This window comes from Glycine soja, chromosome 11 (genome assembly GCF_004193775.1).
Source record: "Glycine soja cultivar W05 chromosome 11, ASM419377v2, whole genome shotgun sequence".
Lineage (NCBI taxonomy): Eukaryota > Viridiplantae > Streptophyta > Magnoliopsida > Fabales > Fabaceae > Glycine > Glycine soja.
The window spans coordinates 41,407,825-41,424,915 of record NC_041012.1 but is presented as its reverse complement, the minus strand read 5'-3'; the positions used below and the strand labels follow the sequence as shown (position 1 = coordinate 41,424,915).

At 33.3% G+C, this 17,091-nt stretch overlaps 4 protein-coding genes across 5 annotated transcripts; 2 read left to right on the top strand and 2 right to left on the bottom strand.

Moving 5' to 3' along the window:
• Positions 1-3,090: 3,090 nt before the first annotated feature.
• On the bottom strand, positions 3,091-6,514 carry LOC114373135 (transmembrane protein 230-like). 2 transcript variants are annotated; one of them, XM_028330673.1, is made up of 3 exons: positions 6,380-6,514; positions 4,306-4,605; positions 3,091-3,377 (listed from the first exon to the last, which is right to left on the bottom strand). In XM_028330673.1, the coding sequence occupies exons 2-3, from the start codon at positions 4,574-4,576 to the stop codon at positions 3,298-3,300; spliced, it is 351 nt and encodes a 116-aa protein (XP_028186474.1). In that variant the 5' UTR covers positions 4,577-4,605; positions 6,380-6,514; the 3' UTR covers positions 3,091-3,297. The 2 variants fall into 2 exon arrangements, with proteins under 2 accessions (XP_028186474.1, XP_028186475.1); XM_028330674.1 differs by having other exon boundaries at positions 6,137-6,498.
• Positions 6,515-8,417: 1,903 nt separating this feature from the next.
• Positions 8,418-9,240, top strand: LOC114373296 (ankyrin repeat-containing protein ITN1-like; the record flags this gene model as incomplete). The annotated part of the gene is made up of 1 exon (XM_028330791.1): positions 8,418-9,240. A coding segment is annotated over one exon (696 nt), but the record flags the coding sequence as incomplete, so codon positions are not given.
• Positions 9,241-9,567: 327 nt separating this feature from the next.
• LOC114377053 lies at positions 9,568-13,895 on the bottom strand. Its single transcript, XM_028335429.1, has 5 exons — positions 13,519-13,895; positions 12,255-13,181; positions 11,462-11,662; positions 10,879-11,074; positions 9,568-10,012 (listed from the first exon to the last, which is right to left on the bottom strand). The coding sequence occupies exons 1-5, from the start codon at positions 13,630-13,632 to the stop codon at positions 9,828-9,830; spliced, it is 1,623 nt and encodes a 540-aa protein (XP_028191230.1). The 5' UTR covers positions 13,633-13,895; the 3' UTR covers positions 9,568-9,827.
• Positions 13,896-15,631: 1,736 nt separating this feature from the next.
• LOC114375237 lies at positions 15,632-16,334 on the top strand. Its single transcript, XM_028333009.1, has one exon. The coding sequence runs from the start codon at positions 15,725-15,727 to the stop codon at positions 16,040-16,042; it is 318 nt and encodes a 105-aa protein (XP_028188810.1). The 5' UTR covers positions 15,632-15,724; the 3' UTR covers positions 16,043-16,334.
• Positions 16,335-17,091: the final 757 nt, after the last annotated feature.

Sequence of the window (17,091 nt, the reverse complement as noted above, 5' to 3'; positions counted from 1 at the left end):
TTACGTAACAAATAACAATATTGAAGCTTTCCTATAATAAAAAAACATTGAAGCTAAGCCTGATAGGATGGAAGTACCGAGGGCTCAATAATACACATTAATGCAATATTCCTGCCTCCTTGTCTCTATCTCGTGATTATTATTATTATTATTGAATGCAGTGATTATTATTATTTTATATTGCTTATCATCACTATTATTTTTTGTTTCAGGATACTGGAAATTGGAATTGCAGCTGAATTCAAGGGACTATAGTTTGCCCTAATTTTGGACGAATCGTAAAATATGAGAATATTATATTCGATATGAAGATTGCTAGTAATAATTTTTTTAATATAGTTCTTTTAATATACTTACTGAACAATATTTCTAAAACATTATTCTTTTAATCGGGTTGGTTTGAATGATGTCACAGGTAAATATTGTTAATTTTTATTAACAGATCGGATTCAACTCGTCATCTTTTTTATTTTTTCTTCTTTCTTAAACATTTAACTAATTTTATATCTTCTTTAAGATTTTAAGATTTTGTTGGTATTGTTATATTTTTTTAATATACTTTTTTTATTAGTGAAAACTTTTTCAAATCATAAAATTATAAATAAGATTTATTAAATAAAAATGATTTGAAACTTTTCAGTTTTTAATAAATTTTAGCTGATAGTAAAAATTATACTAAAAAAATATATTAGAGAATGTGTTAATAATTTCTCTTTATTCGATATATCTGAGGGAAAAGTTAAAACTTTGAAAGAATTTTCCCACGTTTTGCAGGGAGAGAAACAGAAAAGGCTCCTTAAGGGAACGCATGACTTGCATCTGTATGGTTTGAATAAATGAAAGATTGAGAGAAGAATTATGCTGGTCTATTCTTTGAATGTTGCTATTTTTTTCTTTTTGCTATGATTATTCGTTAGAGTAAATAAAGAAAAAAGAAAAGAAAAGAAAAGAAAAGAGAAGCTGAGTTTGTGATTATAAATGTAGAATAGTTCTAAGAGAGGTGCTTTCGATCAGCCTATATCACTTTCAGCCTCAGTCTATTTAGGTTTCTGATAATTTGGTGGGAAAAACAATGCATTAAAAAAATCAAAAGAAAAACAATGCATTAAAAAAATCAAAAGAAAAGTATCCCACGCAATGCAGAATGCAGATATTAATTAAAAATAAATCTCTGTCGCTTTTTTTTAATGAAAATTATTATGCCTTAGTTTATGAAGGAGCGTTTAAAAGTCATTGATCCTTTTCTCTTCTAAGAGGACAAAGTCGATGCCATATCCGAATTAACGAAAGAAACACATATCATATCTTAATTTTTAGATTGTGTTTTCAAGTTGATTAGTCCTTTTATTTTTAAAATGAGTAAACACCCATTTCCATCTCTAGAAAAATTATAAGACCTTATTTGGTTCCTAACCGAAAAAAGAAACTGAATAGACTCTCAAGATTATAAATATGAGATATTTTATAATCTCAATAGAATGATAAGATAAATAAAATGAAATAGAATAGTTATTTATACAAAAAAATTTCTTCAATTTTAAGCAATTCAAAATCATATATGACATACTAAAATATTTTTTTTTATAAGCAACCCATTAAACAACTCTCATTGTATGCTCTAATGGCTCACTAGGGTTACTTGGTTTGGTTAGTGGATTTTGGGGTGCCAATATAATTTGAATGTTAAAATCTATCAAGTTACAACTTTTCTTCTTTTTTGCTCCAAATAATAATAATAATAATAATAATAATAATAACGCCTCACTTGGGTTGCTACAATGCTACTAATCAATTAAACAAGTTCTTAAGCAAAATGGGTTTCACTTCCTTTTTTCTCTCTCTTTTCTTTCTTTGGTTTTTCCCCCATTTTTACTCTAATTTATGAAAAGAACATAGGAATCAAAAGGATGAATGTTTTATTATTTAAATGTCTACTCATTTTATTAAACTGTTTTTTTGTATATAAAAAAAGATTGTTGAAATTCTCATTTTTATTCATAGTTGGAGGGGAGAAAAACATAGCATAGAACACGTGAGACTTATAAATTCGATAGTCAAGTGACTTATCTCTATCTCCTGTGTGTAGTGGATAAAATCAAAATTGTTTCTTGTGATGTTAATGACAAGGCTATGTTATCATGTCTTAGTTAAAGACAGACTTGTAAAATAAATTTGATTTTTATATTTTATGGAAAGACAAGTTTATTTGTCTGTATGGATGGTTGTAATGATAATTAAGACGGTATGCAAGGGCAAATTTGCCATTTCCATTTGTTCAATAATCATATACTGTCTTAGAAAAAGATTGACAGACTAAGTGAAAATGCAACCAGTTGACTTTTGTTGATCCTTCTTTTCTTAAACTTTGAAAATGAAGGCCTTGTTATCTTTTTGATTTCCTCCTCTACTATTACTTTGATTTCTCTCTACCGTTAAACAGAATAAAAAGAATGGACAAAAAGAAAAGCAATATTATTGTGCACTGTGTAGCGTCACCACAAATTTAAATCACAATGATTACAAAAACAATTATATTAATGCTTTCATCTGACCTTATCCCCGACCAAAATGATCTTACCACACGTTCCTCATTTACCTAAGCCCTGGGTAGTTATGAAAAATGCACGATTGAAAGTGATTGTTATTATACGGTAGTTGAAACAGCAAATTGAAAAGGTAGAGAGGTTTTTAAAAAATTCACCCATGATACCGAACATTATTAGTTAATTGTTGAAGTGTTCAATGGGGCTACCTATAGTTTGTAATTATTCCAAGAGATTACAATTCAGCTGCACATGTGAAGGATCTCCGTGCAGAAGTGCAATCTCTATAGTTATATAATCTCTTCACTTTTATCATATATTAAATAATCACATATTTTAAACTATCTCAATAAAATTGTGCGAGGGTCATTCCCAAAGACTATCCTTAGCAAACCTTGTCACAACCAATCGTCAATCACGAGTTGATCCCATCTCATTGAAGTGGGTTCAGTTTAAGGGAACAAAACAGTCACAAAGGCCATATGATATTTTTTTTGATAGGCCAAAGGCAATAATATTACCTATAAGAAACAATTTCACGCTACAATTTAAGCTTATTTTTCTAAACTCAAACTTCAATGCATAATTTTTATAAATTTTGTCACCGAATTAATTACTTAAGTATCGAGTAGTAGTACGATTACACTTTTCTACCATTTACTTCGATCTGTGCCATTGAAGCATACAAGTTGCAACCAAATTTGATAATTTAAGTTTTCAAGGTATAGCTCTATTGTTCATTTATTATAACACTCTAATAATCAGGGATGGCAGAAAAGCGGTATCCTTTAGCACCCCTCCATGCATAATATGCAATTCGAGTCTCGTAAAAGCCTGTATCCAAAAATCAATAAAATTATGTTGCAAGTTTATCCAGCAAAAGATCCACATGACAGATATGATAAAATCTGCATAGTCACGGTTGATACAAACTAAATTGTTCTCTATTATTGAAGAAGCGTCTATGAACAAAAGCAGTTAGATATTTAAAGCTCTAGAGCAAATAAAACAGGTAAAAAATAATGGCAAGCAGCATCATTCCATACATAAATAAAATGAAAAGAATAATTAATTCATAATTGTAAACATAATCATAGGGATGAAGATCACCTGTCCCCATTCCATACCTCTAGTTCTACTCTCACCAAAGAAAAGCGAACATTAAAGTGTCAGCTGATAAATTGTGTTATTATAGTATTAATGCTAGCATATTTTAAGTGGTGGGATAGTCAATGAGGACAGGTGATATGGATCCATAATTGCATACCTCATTATTTGCAATTCTAGTTCAAATATAGCATGTAACTTTCATTGCAAAGTGGCAACTTTTTTTATAGAATTTATGTTCTTGGTGAGTATTGGTGTGTCCCATTGAGTATTGGCGTGTCCCATTACTTTGGAACATTTTTTAATGATTCATTGCAAAGGTTGATCAACACAAGGAGGCTGCACAGTTTATGATTTATGAAAAAAATTTCTGCCAATCATAAAGTGCATCACCATCCCCAATTTGACCAAACTCATTTGAATATTTGACAAAATTGGCATGCTTTCTGTGTTTCGGTGTAAAGCTAAAAGGCAGTTGGAGTGAAAAACATTTTAGTAGTTCTTAATGCATAACTACCAACAATTTTTATTTTTTTTGCTCAGCAGCATAACTAACTACCAACAAATAATTGTCAAAAACAATTAATTTCTTTTTGTATTAAACTAGAGTGCCTAACATACATAATGCATATGACATTTAGAGAATCCAACATACCTGGGAGAAAGCTAAGGAACCCTAGGGCTAAAAGGCCATATGCTTGAGATCGTTCTCCCCCCATATGACCAGTGAAGATAAAGTATGAAAGAAACAGAAGTCCTGTACCAAGGAATAACAGGAACAGTGCAAGGGCAATGGATTTCCAGGGAACTTTATCCAAGGCTTTTGGTGTATAATCAAATCTTGGGTCAAAAGGTCTATTCCTATCACCGATATAATCATCCTCATCTGTGGCAAGAGGGGAATAACGAACACGTCTAGTAGTCATATCTGTTCCTGAGTTCTTTGCTCCTAAAACTTTTAACCCAAATTAAAAAGGGCCAATTAGATTTAGATCTGATAGGTGCAGAGAAAGAACAAAACCAGAAACTATAACACTACAAGGGATGAAAAGACTTGCAACTAATTGGCAATAAATAATAGAGATACAATAATATGTACAACTATAAGTTTTCAACATTTAAAAATTATTAGTGACCATAACTATAAGGGACTTGGGAGTCAGTTTAGAGACTCTGCACATGCTACTTTTTAGATAACTGATGATGGTGAAAAATCAGTATAAAGAACAGAGAGTTTGGCTCCTCTAAAGTGAGGGATGCGCAGGAGAAATAATGCAGAGTAATAACAGTTGTTTGGAATATCAACGGAGTAAATTTTAACAAATTCATGGTTTGTTACATATACGTGTGTATTTTATTACAGTTCCATTGAATTTTTAATCAATGGTTATAAATTTGAACAATTCCCTCGAGAAAAGCCAAAATTCAGAAGAACACAAGCATCACAATGAATAAATACATCATCTATCCAAGTCTAATGTTGGAACAATATTAAATACAGTCACATTTGGTATGCCATACTTATAGAATGTAATAGATCTTCTTTCAATTCTTTTTGTGGTGATATGCCATGTTGAAATTGTACTAGGGAATAACTTTTAAAGATCTTGGCAGAATCTGTTAACTAACACAAAGGGAATAAAATAAAAACATAAATACCCTTCATTTTGCTATTATTGACTAAAAATTAGGTTCCTTATTTTTTTATTTTTTTTTTGGCAGTAGAATTTCTTCAAAGTTACCTGGCAGAATAAGTGGAACTGAAGAGAATTTTAAATTAAAACTCAGGTAGGTTGGATATCATCTCCATTATTTCTTGAATCTAATGGAACCATTTCCATGTAAGACCAGCCGAAATATTCTCACCCAATATTCAAAAATCTTGGGCATTTAGTTTAAGAAAACCCATATCCATTAAGAATCAACTTCAAAAGTTCTAAGTGATAATAGCTATGCACAATAACATAAAGCAATTAGAAATGATGAACTATGACCACAGGTTCTAAAGTGAAGACAAGCTTTTTTCCAAAGATTTGAATAATAGTGATTAAGCAAAGAATTCAAGTACTGCAGTGTGAGGGGATGCTATCTATGATTATCATATTAATTTACATGGTACGTGTAATCTGGGAATTAGAGTTTATATCTAAAGATATAGGGACTAATTTTCAATAATATGAGAAATTAAGGTCCAGTTGTTTTAGTCTTGGGATATAAGCTCTCGGGTCCAATTAAGAATCTATTTCCTATCTCCTAGTCTACTTGTTTAAGAACGTATCATCTCCTAGTCTAATCATAAAGACTAAAGAGTCATAAACAGTTCGGAAAAATTGAGAACAAAGCAAAGTTTTCTCAATCAGAAAATTAGCAAAGCACTCAAAAACCGATTCCAGATGAAAGCAAGAATCTTCATCTTCATGTAAAATCAGAAATGGGGAGAATCAAAATTTCCCACAACCCAGGTATCAAAAAATTACTATTACTACCTTTTACGACTATCAACAAGCAGCTCAAAATAGATTATATGAATGATGGATATCTTCTACCCTTCGATTCCAAATTGAAAGAGGCGAATAATTGTGTGAGCGAAGGAACTCGAGAGTTTATTGTGGACCGGTTCTTAGGGCACAAATCAGCAGCAATTTGCAACCACATACATACATCATAACATAACAAAATTTTTAGAAAATCTGTACAGATCTTTGCGAATTCGGAAAAAGAATGGGAACCTGTTTTTGCTGGCCTCGATGTCCGATGGTGGCTGTTTTGGTAGAATGGGTGTTCGTGTTTGGCTCAGTTCATTTTGGGCTTCAATGTAGTAATTGGGACAAGTACATCTCTGTTGACTAACAAATATTACGTTGATAAGATGACCTTTTAATTTTTATATTTTAGTTTTTAAACACATCAAATTATTTTTTTTAACAAAAAAAATTATAAAATGGGTCTAATTTTTAAAGAATATATATAATTTTTTTTATTATTTCCTTAAATTTTTTTAGAATAATAAAAAAAGTAAATAAATACAAAAGTTATGTTATTTTACAATACTAGTAAGCGGTTGTTTGTTTGAAAATGAAAAAATGAGTTCAACTTAATGAATTGGCCCGTTTAATGGACAAAAAAGTTGAGATTTTTAACGTGCGCTTTAGATTCATATAATATAAGAAGGAGAAAAATATATTTTGCTTGCAAATGTGCATAATTAATTCTAGAAGGTAGAGGGTATTAACGAGCCAACCCAACTACAAGGGAATAGATATACAATGTTGGAAAGTAAAAGTAAACCTCTAAATTCTTGCAATTAAGCAAGGCATATGTGCTGATGAAAATATATTAATTTCCATGATATAAGGAGACATTAGCAATGAGGGAGCAAGAAAGAAAGAAATTAGAGATGATGAGCTTAATTGATAAAATGAAAAAGCCATATATAATGGCCAAGAGATACGAATGGGAAGCTTTGGGAAAAATTTTCAAGAAACACAAGGATTTATTGGACAAGCAAATTGACTTGCATGAGAGGACTCCTCTTCACTACGCAGCACACTGTGGCAGGGAGACATCAAGCGTGTGCTGAGGTTGCAGGACGACATGGGGAACACACCGCTTCACGAGGAGAAAGAAGGCCCAGATCAGCAGTATGAGCCATTGCTGCGTATCACAAACAACCGCTGTGTATAGGGCTGCTGCACAGCTTTATGGATATTGGAACGATATGAGCACCTCGCTTATGAAAAGGAAGACAATGAACTCACAACTCTGCAATTGCTAGCAAAAATGCCCTCTACGTTTAAAAGTCAAACCCAAATGGGGCCTTTGAAAAATTTCATGGATGTGGTACACCATGTGGAAGATTATGGCCAAAGGTGCAAATTCATTATACATTTCTTCAAAGAAAAAGTATTTCTATTGTTTGGACATTATTTTTTCCTTCACGTGTTTCTTGTATGCTTTGTTAATGTTCAGAATGGGAAGAGATTGATAAACTTTGGAGGAAAAAGGAAATGCATAATTTAGCAAAGGAACTTGTAAACTTGCTAGCACCAAAAGACTATTCATGGCGAAATACTGCTATAGCAAGGGATAGAACAGTTTCCATGGGGAGATCACAACAAGAAGGAAAGTCTAAAGAAATAAAAGGGGAACAAGAGGGCGCAAGGAAACCAACTTATACCCCCTTGCTTATGGCTGCTTGCAATGGAATTACGGAGATTGTTGAAGTAATAATTCATTTCCATCCTCATTCAATTGAGCATGTTAGTGACGACGAGCAGAACATATTGTACATGGCTGTCAAACACCGCCAGAAGAAAATTTACCAAATCTTAAAGAAATTGAAAATGGTGAGAAGTCTTGCTGGAAAAATAGACAAGGAAAATAACACTGTCCTTCACTACACTGCAGAATTTCAAGGGGGTTCCCAACCGGGTTTTGCTATGCAATTGCAAGAGGAGTTGCATTATATTTTGTCATTATGAGAAATGATATTGATAAATAGTTTCCTCCTACTTCACAATTTTGATGTGTTGATTCATATTCTAATTCTAATCATATAACAAAAGTAAATGTGTTCAAGAGAAAAATAAAAATGACCTTGCTGACACAATATATACTCTCACTTTAGTATTTAGTATTACCATTATTTTAGTCCTAACTTTATAAAACCTTGATTTTGCAAAACATCATTCACATAGTTATTAAAGTTTGCAAAAAAAAATGTAGTAAAAAAGACTACAGTAGTCATTGCTTACAATCTAATCTGTGTGTATCTCTACATATTGTGCATTCATACTTATACAGCGAATAGAAAAGAGACTCCCTTATCACTACACCATTCACAAGAACAAATACAACAAAACAGCAAAGCAACTTTTTATGGAAAAGCATGAAGCACTGCTCAGCGATGCTCGTGAATGGATAAAAGAAACTGCTCAGTCATGTTCTGCAGTTGCTGTTCTTGTTGCCACTGTTGTCTTTGCCGCGGCATACACAGTCCCCGGAGGCACAGATGACAATGGCTTCCCTAGATTTCTTCATGAAACTATATTCTTGGTGTTCACAATTATGGATATTGTGGCTCTTGTAAGTTCACTGGGTTCGGTGAATATGTTCCTTTCAATCCTCACATCACCTTGTGAGATGTGGGATTTTCGGAAGTCTCTCCCACGGAAATTGAATGCAGGTTTTGCCTTGCTGTTCTTCTCCATGGCCGCAACAATGCTATCATTCAGTGCAACAGTTCTGATCAACATCAAGTTAGAGAAGAACAAATGGACTTCAACTTTGACTTATGCTGCAGCATTCTTTCCTGTCTGTATATTTGCATTGGTGCAGTTCCCTCTATATGTTGCCATGAAAGGATGTTTGAGGAGTTTGCTTAGGAACCTTAAGAAGATCATTCCTCGTTTCCTCCTCAACTTGGTCAAAAAGAGCAGGAGAAAGAAATTGTGGGACATTTGAATTGGAAACTCTATTTTGTGCCCCCCTCCCCTTCCTATTTTTTCACATTTTTTCTTCAATCGTAATTTCTTTTGGTTGGGTCCATTTGTCTATGACACTTTACTTTTTCAAGGTCGTCAACATACAGTGATTGTATATTTGTATGGGTTATTTGTGGTAAAATAACCATTGGACATGGATGTCCATGAATAAGATACCACGTCTTTATCGTGACTTTTGGTACACAAGAAACAACCATCGATGGATGTGGCTTTAGTAGGAATTTTAAATTTAAACATAACATTTTTAATAGGTCATCTGGTGCTGTTAAATGAACACCAGTAAAGTGTACTATTATTTTTTAAAAGTAGCTCTACCTTGAGACAATTATTAATATAATCAAATGCATTTTTTTTACAATGTCGGCAAATGCATAACGAATAGCATTATTGAAAATTTAAAATGCAAAATATAGTTTGATAAAAAAATTTATTGCATTTAATATAGTAGAGGAACTTTTGAGGCTCAAAAAATCATCAAAGGCAGTTCTAGCCAAATAAAATTCACCTTAAAGCAGGTCACCAATCCCTCCATCTTGGTCAACGTGGAGTGTACATATTTACAAGACAAATAATGATACAATGAACATTTACAATGAGTGTGACTTAGCAGCTGTACAAATTATGTCCTTAACGCCAATGTCCAAAGGGAGAAAGGAGATGTTGAGTCATTCAATTAATCATCAAACTTCGAATACAAATCAGCAAGTGCACGGTAGAGAATGGCAGCAGCAGGTGGCCTAGGCAACGAGCCAAGAAGTATATCTGTTGCAGTAATAGATTGGCTGCCATAGAAACGGGAATTTTCTTGTGTGCGAGTAGTCACCATACTTCCTTCAAGTGAACATCCAACAAATGCACCTGCATGTAGTATTATAGTGGTCAAACATTACACCCTAAAACAAAAACAGATCAGACTCGAGTCACCTAAGCAAAAACTCCAAATGGAACAAAGAACCATTAAGTTCAATTCTGGGATATAAAGGTTACACAATTAACTTCATAACATCAATCTGAAAAGTTAATGAGCGAATCTGGCTTTTGGAGATTCAATTGCAGCATGCTTGTTAATTGCTAAAATACAAGTTTCAGTGAGAAACAACCAAGTCCCAATCAGCCTTCCATGGGTTCCATATTTAAGTCAATTTTAACCATCATGTGATCACAAATACCTGAAGATTATATGAAGAGGAAAGATAAAATGAAAAATAGAAGAGAGAATTCTTTGCTTATTTGCTCTCATATTTTCTGTAGCAAGCAATTAATTAAGAAGTTGAGCTACATCAATGCCAAATGGGATTTGGCAGTCAAGGTTAGTCTCAGATTATGCTTTCCTCTCCCCTTTTCCACCCTCAAGAAAACCTTCTACTGAACTGTGCTCACTTAAGAGTGGAACATTAGCTGCACGTGTATCTATTGTTGAAGAATTTTATCTACAAATCAATACTTACATAATTATGACAATGATAGCATCTTCGGTTACTAAATTTCCACAAACAAAAGTGAAAAAGTTTACAGCCATTCCAGTTCAAATATATATATTCATTGGTAGTTGATAGAAACAAAAGAGTCAAATGATCCTATAGGCAGAGACTACAGAGTATATTGAAGTTGAACTACCAGACTAAGAAATATTTACATTGAATAACAAAAGAAAAGATCAAGTTGCATACTGTTGCAAAACCTAAGGTTTCAGTATACTAGATGATCACAAATAAGAAACATACCTTTACTGCAGCTGTAGGTATAACAAGCAGCATAGCCACCATCACCAGCTCGAACATCAGCTTCAACTGACCTACCAACAATGCCTACTGCAGCACTCAAACCAGCTCCAAGTGAAAGATGCATATTGCCACTAAATGTCTTGACAGCATCATTTGTTCTCAAAACAATAATGAAGTCTGTCAACTCACCTCCAGCCTATGTGGTTAAATAAATAAATCAACACTTCAGAATATATAGAAACAAATAAATATCAGTAAAACCTTGAGACAGACTACATATGTATGGAGTAGGAAGTCAGAATCAGTGCTTGGTACAGTTGAGGAGTAAACAGAATAATATTAAAATGAAGATCTGTGTGGAAACTTAGCTATTGCATAATATATATTTCTGTAAATTTCACCAGAAGTTACTATTAAATTCTAGAGTCCAACAAAATAAAATGTTCTGGTATTACAGTTGACCAGAAGCAGTATGTATAGCATATAGTGATAGATTTTTGGCAACTGATCCATAGTCATTCATAAGCAAAGTCATTAGTAATTGCACTGTTTGGCCAATATCGTTTAAGATTAGTTACTTCACCTGAGCCCCCCACCCTACACCAAAGGTGGAAACAGCAGATGGAGGAGACCATGAACCATCTTCCCTACGTGCAACCACAAGTCCTGTTCCAATATTATAAGTAACCACCACTCCTACTTTGACCACGGTGATAATTGCAAGGCCTTTTGCTTGTCTTAGAATGGCATCTGGAATTGACTTCTCCGGCTTTAGAAAACCTATCTGCAAAAGTGAAATTCTAGATGAAGTAAAACTTATTTCAGCACATAAAATTTAAACAGCAGACTTCTTCACAATATGTTGTATTGGTATAATATCATTAAGAACCTAAACTTTTAATCTTAAAATTTACAAAGTGATGCCAACATCAAGAAGATATACAGATACGAAGACAAACCACAATCATGCCAAGACAATCAAATTTACAATTTGGGGGAGGGGGGAGAGAATCAAATTTACAATTGTGTGACATGCAGTTTAGGGTCAGGGAGACAGGCAATCAACATAGCTGCTGAATCTTTGATTGTTACCAAGTAATTACATAGCAACTCCACCCACATAATACTAGATTAACATTTCATGATTTCATCTATGTCACTAAATCAGTCCCTAATAAAAAAACCCAGCTGCTCACCATTATTTGTTAGAACAATGCACTTCACAAAAAACTAAGAATCCAGAACAAAATAACAGGATAATTATAATGGATTTTCTAGTTCAGATCAGCATTGTAGAAAGTTCTTCACAGATGTCAAGCCCACAATAATTAGCACAAGTCATTCATGATTTCTGCTTCAACAATTGGAAATAATACCTGATTATAAGCCTTGATAGTGTTAGTTGCCTTGTAAATTTCATATTCCATAGACTGCCCCCAAGGAAAATTAATCCACGATCTCAAAGTGCTCAGATCTGTCAGGTCATGGGTTGGCAACTGAGCAGCATTACTTACATGATTCATCAAATAAGGCTGCACAGAGTCAAGTCGGACACAGCATACATCACATACTCTTTGGGGGTCAGAAACTCGGAATTTTGAAGGCAACAAGCTCCGCCCCTTGGAACACTCACCACAAAATATTCCTCCACAAAACCGGCAGTGATGACGGGAGCACATGATGGGATGAAATCTCACACCACAAAGCATACAAGAAGAAGCAGCACTATCTGCTAACCATTTTGGAGGCTCTGCTTCCAGTAGTTCCTTTACATTACCAAAGTTGGCCTCTGTGAGAGTTTGTGCCATTTCTCTCCAAGCTTGTTCAAGCACATGGCTGGATATCCATGAAAAATTACATGTATGAATATCTCCCGATGCCAAAGAAGTCACTTTTCCTCGAGCTACAAGTAACATTTCTGCTAGCACATCCCACATAGTCAATTCCCTTTCATCTCCAACGTATTGATTCCATCCCATATCATCATCAGGAAAATAGCCACCATTTGAGTGAAAACCATTGGTCCACTCTTTGTGATCATCTTCCAACATTGGTGGAACAGAAACTGGTATCCAAACTCCAGTATCTTCTTGCAGTGGAGTATCATAATAGAAGTACTTTCCCCGCTTCTGAAGATTAGCTGAAGACTCCATGTCCTCGTTATTCTTTTCCATTTGTTTTTCGGGTGATTCAAGATATAATCTAGAAGAATTTATACAATGCCCTTCAGTGCTATCATTGAAAAACGAATCACAATACTCTTTAGTAACACAATTGCTCCTCCGACCATCCACCTCATCATCCTGTCAATGATATCAAGCACAATAAACAAATCAACCATATAAACCAAAGAGCACCAAACTACAACCTGTCTCAAAAGGGGAAAATCAATATTGTTTTAACTTTAAAGTAACGTATTATAATTTAATGCCTGCAAATGATCCAGGAATAGTTCCCTTATTCCTCTTTCTCTTCCAGTTTCATTTTTAAATGCAACTTCAACACATCAAATCACCCCCCAATAAAAAAGATATGCAAGGCCAATTTCGACACATACACAAAAATCCAAAAAAGTGCAGAAATTTCCAATTCCCCAGACAAAAACACGTGCATATCTAATTAGGGAAGGAGAAAATTTACCAGAGGAGAATCGGAATAGGATATCTTGTCGCCAAGGGAGCAACTAGAAACCCTTGCAGATAAATTTTCCACAAATTTAACCTGATTCTGAGAATCCAAGATTTTGCCCTCCATTGGAACACCTAAAACAAAGACCAAAATAGGACATGTATGTGCATATACTGTTTACATATATTATCAGCCAAAAAGAAAATTTTGCGCTGAATATCAATTCGAGGCCAAAAGAACAAAACTTTGAGAGGACAAACGAAAAGGGTCTGTGATGGAATTCGAATTAGAGCTTCAATGGCGTGTTATCAATACAGAGTTCCCCCGAGGTTTTTACGTCTCCTTTGCGTGCAAACCCTGAATATTTTCGACTTTCTTCTCGTCGTTCTAATTTTTAATTTGTTATCTTATACATATACAGCGTTCCCCCAAATTTTTAATTTTTAAATTAGAAAGTTATTCAACGAAAACATTCCATATTACGATAACTAAAAACAAAAAAAATATATTTTAAAGATTATTTTTTAAAACAACTTAAAAAAAATATTTTTTAATGGCTGATATTAAAATATATTTTTTAAAAAAGAAGATTGATATTAAAAGAAAAATATATATCATTTATTTTATTTCATCCCATTAATAAAGATTGAATTCATATCCATTTTGAATATGATTGCGTGAGAGTATTGTTGATTCTATAAGTTCTCCTTCAAGATAAAATTACAAGGGTAAATAAATAATATTTCAGACCCAAAAGTCTAAAGTTATATAGAAATTGAGCTCAATGGAAGTTTTTAAACATCTTTTTTTTTTCTTAATCCAGTAAAATATCTTTAAAAGCTAAAATTGAAATACGCCTGGAAATCAAAACCGCCAATACTTCAAATCCAATGAACTTAGTCGAAATATTAATTAATTTTTAATATTTTTTATACTATAATAGTAATAAAGTTAGAATTTATGATCTTATATATATATATATTATCTTTTTTACCATCAAATATTAGTTTTTGTTTTCTTAGGTAATTAAATGTTAATTGTTAATTTTTATTAGTTTTATAGATGATTGTGATTTTTTTCTTTATTCAAATAAACTTATATATCATTTTTTATATATTATCTAACGTTCCTCATCACTAAAACAATCCCGGTAAATATAAACGAAATTTACATTCTTACATTCTTAAAAAGGGGATTATAAATTAAATACATACTAAGAAAATTTATCATTATTTTCTTAAGAAAAAGAGAAAGAATTTAATTAAAATGTGTGTAAAAGCTTTTCAAACTATTATTGAATCAACTTTATTTTTATAATAATTATTTTTAAAATTTACTATCTTAAATAAATTTTAATTGGCTACCACTATAAAAAAAACATACTAATAACAAGTGAAAATTAAATTCTAAAAACAATGAAACTAATAGAAAAACAAACTCAAAATAAAAATCTAAACAGAAGACGAAAAAAAGTAACGTTGCAGCCTGCAAGGCTTGTGACAGAGGAAGAAACAACCAGAAACTCCTGGAAATGACGTATTCCCTGCTATGCTTGTGCTTGGCCAGCCAGAGTTTGCCAATCAATTACACCTTTACACATGCTGAAACAAATACTAATTTTAAATTCGTATACGATTGTAAACAAAAACAAATTACATAAATAAATACATTATACATTCAACTGAAGTCCAGCTGTCATGATGATAAGTCTTTATATTAAGTGGTAATTCATCAACGATTTTATTGTTTACATATTTAACAATAAAAATGTTATACCCTTATTATCATTATTAATAAAAAAATATATTAAATAAAAAAAATTCCAAATATTAGTTATATATATTTTCAATCCCAATACTTTAATTTAATTTTTATATTTTACGATTTATACCTCTTAACTAGTATTTTATAAACTATTTCGTTGTCATCAGAAAAACAGATACGGTGTCGTTGTATGGAATGTATATAATTTTATTGTCTGAAAACAACGTTTCTTGTCTTCGACGACATTTACCGGTCACGTCAAAAGAAAAATCGACATTTACCGGGGAAAGTGGTAGAAAATTTGGCTTTGTAAAAAACATTTCAATATTATGCGTCAAATATAACACGAAGGCTTTCTTTTCTTTTCCTTTTATATTTTTTTCATTGTCGTGTGTGTGTGTGTGTGTGTTGAGAGCTTTACCAACTTCAAAACTTGGAGCTTTTCATTTCATTGATGGCGTTCTCTCTCTTCATCCCCAGCCAACCCTTCCCTTTGGTGCCAACCCTTCTTCTTCTCGTTCTCCTCCACGCTTCTCTCTTGGAACCCTCTCACGGCGCTAGAATTTCCAAGGATGCTTCAACTCGGCACCTGTTTGAGTCGAGGAACACTAAGCACCCCAACAAGTGTGGAGAGTTGGTGGCGCTGTCTCAGTGCTCGCAGAACTCAAAGTGCAGCTGGTGCACCAGTGAGGTCCTTGATGACATGTGTTTCACCAAATCTGAGGCGTGGAGGTTGCCACAACAGGTTTACTCTTGCAGCTTGATCCGGTGAGATCCCATTATGTTTTGCTCCTATTTGTCATTGGGATCTGTGCCTCCCAAAGCTGCCATTTTTACTCTCATTGTGTATGAAAGAAATCATGAGTTGATGTTGGAGGGGTCTTGTTGTAACTCTAATTGTTGTTGTTTTGTTGATTCGATCTATGATTTGTTAGATTGGAATCATGCTTAGGATAGAGATCACAGGAGATGAATACATTTGATCTTTTGTTGTGTAATTTTGTCGTCTGACCTGATGTTTTTTTTTGGCTTCATTATAATGTAAAAAAAAACTTCGTACCCCATTGCCCAGAGGCTCTTCGCTATGCGAAGGTATGGGGGAGGGATATTGTACGCAGCCTTATCCTTGCATATGCAAGGAGGTTGTTTCCGGATTCGAACCCATGACCAACAAGTCACCAAGGCACAACTTTACCACTGCACCAGGGCTCGCCCTCCATCATTATAATGTACTGAGAATAAAAAATTTATATTTATATTGGTGTGAAGGATGTGATCCAAAAGGCTAAGAAGCACTTAAGCTCTGACTATAGACTATAGTACTATACCAATGGTATACTCCTGAGTCCTGATTATAATTAAATAAGGAAACAAAACATGAAATTAAAAAATATAAGGAAACTATTCATTAGAGATGATTTAAGACACCCTAAAACAACATTTGGAAGATTCAAACAACATAAAAATTAGAAATCAAGAGTTTCAAAAACTTGAAAGTGTAATCTGGGAATGGAGATGGAAAGTACAGGCTGTATCTAGGATTAGGGGCTAGCAGGACTAGACTTCATTTGAGACAAAGGTTAATGGAGTGGCAGATGATAATAGCTGGAAATGGAGGGAAAGATAACACAGAATTGTATATAGAACTAAAGAGGCTGGTGAAGCCAAGCACCTTCAAAACTCCCTCCCCAATGCTATACTGCCATTGGAAAAGATTCATACAGTATGCTATAGGATTCATATAATAGTCAAACTAACAACAAACCAGCTATGATCACAACAAACAATGCCAAGAAACAGCCGGGAAATGTCAAACCAAAT